Source organism: Arachis ipaensis, chromosome B07 (genome assembly GCF_000816755.2).
Source record: "Arachis ipaensis cultivar K30076 chromosome B07, Araip1.1, whole genome shotgun sequence".
In the NCBI taxonomy this organism is placed as follows: domain Eukaryota; kingdom Viridiplantae; phylum Streptophyta; class Magnoliopsida; order Fabales; family Fabaceae; genus Arachis; species Arachis ipaensis.
In genome coordinates, this window is record NC_029791.2 from 22,586,166 (window position 1) to 22,589,147 (window position 2,982).

At 43.8% G+C, this 2,982-nt stretch overlaps 1 protein-coding gene across 1 annotated transcript; it reads left to right on the top strand.

The window, feature by feature from the left end:
* On the top strand, positions 298-2,982 carry LOC107607039. Its single transcript, XM_016309028.1, has one exon. It carries the CDS (start codon positions 298-300, stop codon positions 2,980-2,982), a length of 2,685 nt encoding a protein of 894 aa, XP_016164514.1.

Below are 2,982 nucleotides of genomic sequence, written 5' to 3' on the forward strand. Positions count from 1 at the left end.
AAGTTAGCACTAGATCCATCTATCCGACCTGTAGCACAGAAAAAGAGAAATCTCGGGCACGACCGAAAGCAAGCTTCCCTAGAAGAAACCAAGAAGCTCATCAACGCGGGTTTCATCCGAGAAATCAGATTCACAACATGGCTGGCAAACGTCGTCATGGTTAAAAAACATAATGGTAAATGGCGCATGTGTGTTGATTTCATCGATCTCAACAAAGCATGCCCCAAAGATTCCTACCCTTTGCCCTCTATTGATTGTTTAGTTGATAATGCCTCTGGTTTTGAAAAGCTCAGCTTCATGGATGCCTATTCTGGTTATAACCAGATCCAAATGCACCCATCCGACCAAAATAAGACGGCCTTTATTACTGAATATGGAAACTATTGTTATAAAGTCATGCCATTTGGCCTTAAGAATGCAGGTGCGACATATCAGCGTCTGATGGACAAAATCTTCACCAAACAACTCGGCAGGAACATCGAAGTCTACGTAGACGATATGGTCGCCAAGACAAAGATCGGCAATAACCACCTTGACGACCTCACAGAAATCTTCGGACAGCTAAGAAAATACAACATGCGGTTAAATCATGAAAAGTGCGCATTTGGGGTTCAAAGTGGTAAATTCCTCGGCTTCATGCTCACTAGCCGAGGTATTGAAGCAAATCCTGAAAAATGCCGAGCTATTGTAAACATGACAAGCCCACAAACCATCAAGGAAGTCCAGCGGTTAACAGGGAGACTTGCTACACTTTCTAGATTCTTACCTTGCCTAGCTTATAAATCTTCATGTTTTTTCCAAACTTTAAAAACAAAAAAAGCTTTCCAATGGACTGATGAATGTGAACAGGCATTTACAACTTTAAAAGAAACTCTTTCAAAACCACCAATTTTACACACACCCCTACAAGGGGAGCCACGATTCTTATATTTGTCTGTCACTAACTGGGCTATAAGCTCTGCTCTTGTCGCAAAAAGGGAGAAGAAACAGTTCCCAATCTACTTCACCAGCAAGACCTTACAGAACGCCGAGCTTCGTTACCCGAGCATTGAGAAGCTGGCACTCGCGCTTGTCTTCTCAGCCAGAAGACTCCGACCATACTTTCAGAGCCATGAAATCCATGTTAGAACAGATCAACCTTTGCGACAAGTGCTCCAGAAGCCTGAACTGGCTGGCCGACTAGTCAAATGGTCGGTGGAACTATCGGAATTCGATATCAAGTACGAAGGCCGAGCATCCATCAAATCACAGTTTTTGGCCGACTTTATCGCCGAGTTCTCAGTACCGAATATAACTGAAGATTACATCGAATGGTCTTTATACGTCGACGGGTCCTCTAACCCACACGGGTGTGGCGCAGGTATTATACTTGATGATGGCCACGGCAACGTCATCGAACATTCCCTCAACTTCTCATTTAAGGCGAGCAACAATCAAAGTGAGTACGAGGAATTAATTGCCGGCCTAAGACTCGCTGCCGACCTTAACATCACTGAACTTAAGGTATACTGCGACTCCTTACTTGTCGTCCAACATGTAAACAACCTATACCAAGTAAAGGACCCCTTGCTCTCTAAATACCTGGATGTCGTACACAATTTACTTTCAAAATTTACCAAATATGAAATACAGCACATACCAAGGGAGAGCAATGGCCGAGCTGACATTCTGTCTAAGCTCGCCAGTACTCAACCAAAAAGGTCGTCGCTTTATCAGTCAAAACTACTCAATCCAAGCGTTGAACTAACATATGTCTTAAGTGTAACACAGGAAACAGATTGGAGCTCCCCATTCATACAATATCTCCAGACAGGGGTCTTTCCAGGCGACGTCAAAAATGCTCGGCATTTCCGCCGACAAGCCTCCTTTTATACAATTTTTAATAATTGCCTATATAGACGAGGATTTTCCCATCCATTACTCAAATGTCTTTGCAGATCAGAAGCCGAGCTTGCACTTGCTGAAGCACATGAAGGGATCTGTGGTACACACCTCGGAGCCCGAAGTCTGTATTCGAAAATCCTCAGAGCTGGATTATATTGGCCAACAATACGACAGGATTGCCAAGCAAAAGTTAAAAGCTGTAACAGCTGCCAAAAACACAGTTCGATTACACATCTCCCGGCTGAACCCCTACACTGCTCTGAGATTAGTTGGCCGTTCAACCAATGGGGCATAGATATCCTCGGACTTTTCCCCACAGCAGCAGGTCAGGTTAAATTCCTTGTGGTAGCAATTGATTATTTCTCCAAATGGATAGAGGCACAACCTCTAGCCAAAATTACATCACAACAAATGCTTTCTTTTGTTTGGAAATATATTATTTGTCGATTCGGCATACCTCGGCACATTATCACCGATAATGGTCGCCAGTTTGCCGATAAAAAATTTACATCTTTCTTGCAGAACTTGAAAATCAAACACCATTTCTCATCAGTAGAGCACCCACAAACAAACGGGCTAGCTGAAGCCGCAAATAAAGTAATATTACATGCTCTAAGAAAGAAGCTGGACGATGCAAAAAGCCTCTGGGCCGAGCTTATCCCAGAAATCCTATGGGGATACAATACAACAATACACTCAACCACAAAGGAGACACCTTTCCGCTTAGTTTACGGCTCAGACGCAATGATACCCGTGGAGATCTCTCAATCCTCACTACGCACAGAGTTGGCTGATCAAACTACACAAGACATGGCCAGGCAAACCGAACTTGATCTTATTGAAGAACTAAGGTCGTCCACAGCAATCAAACATTTAGCCATGCAGCAGCACATTGCCCGAAGATATAACAAACAAACTCAACCAAGGTCTTTCCAAGTCCACGACCTCGTGCTCCAAAAAACAGAACAAGCTAGGAAACCACCAGCACATGGCAAACTAGCAGCTAATTGGGAAGGCCTTTACCGCGTCATAGAAGTAATCGGCAATGGAGCTTATCGACTACAAACACTAGAGGGTAAAGATCTCCCTAGCACTTGA

Bases quoted from the DNA above. Each gene is read 5' to 3' on its own strand.
- LOC107607039 (XM_016309028.1), top strand. From the start codon at position 298: ATGGATGCCTATTCTGGTTATAACCAGATCCAAATGCACCCATCCGAC.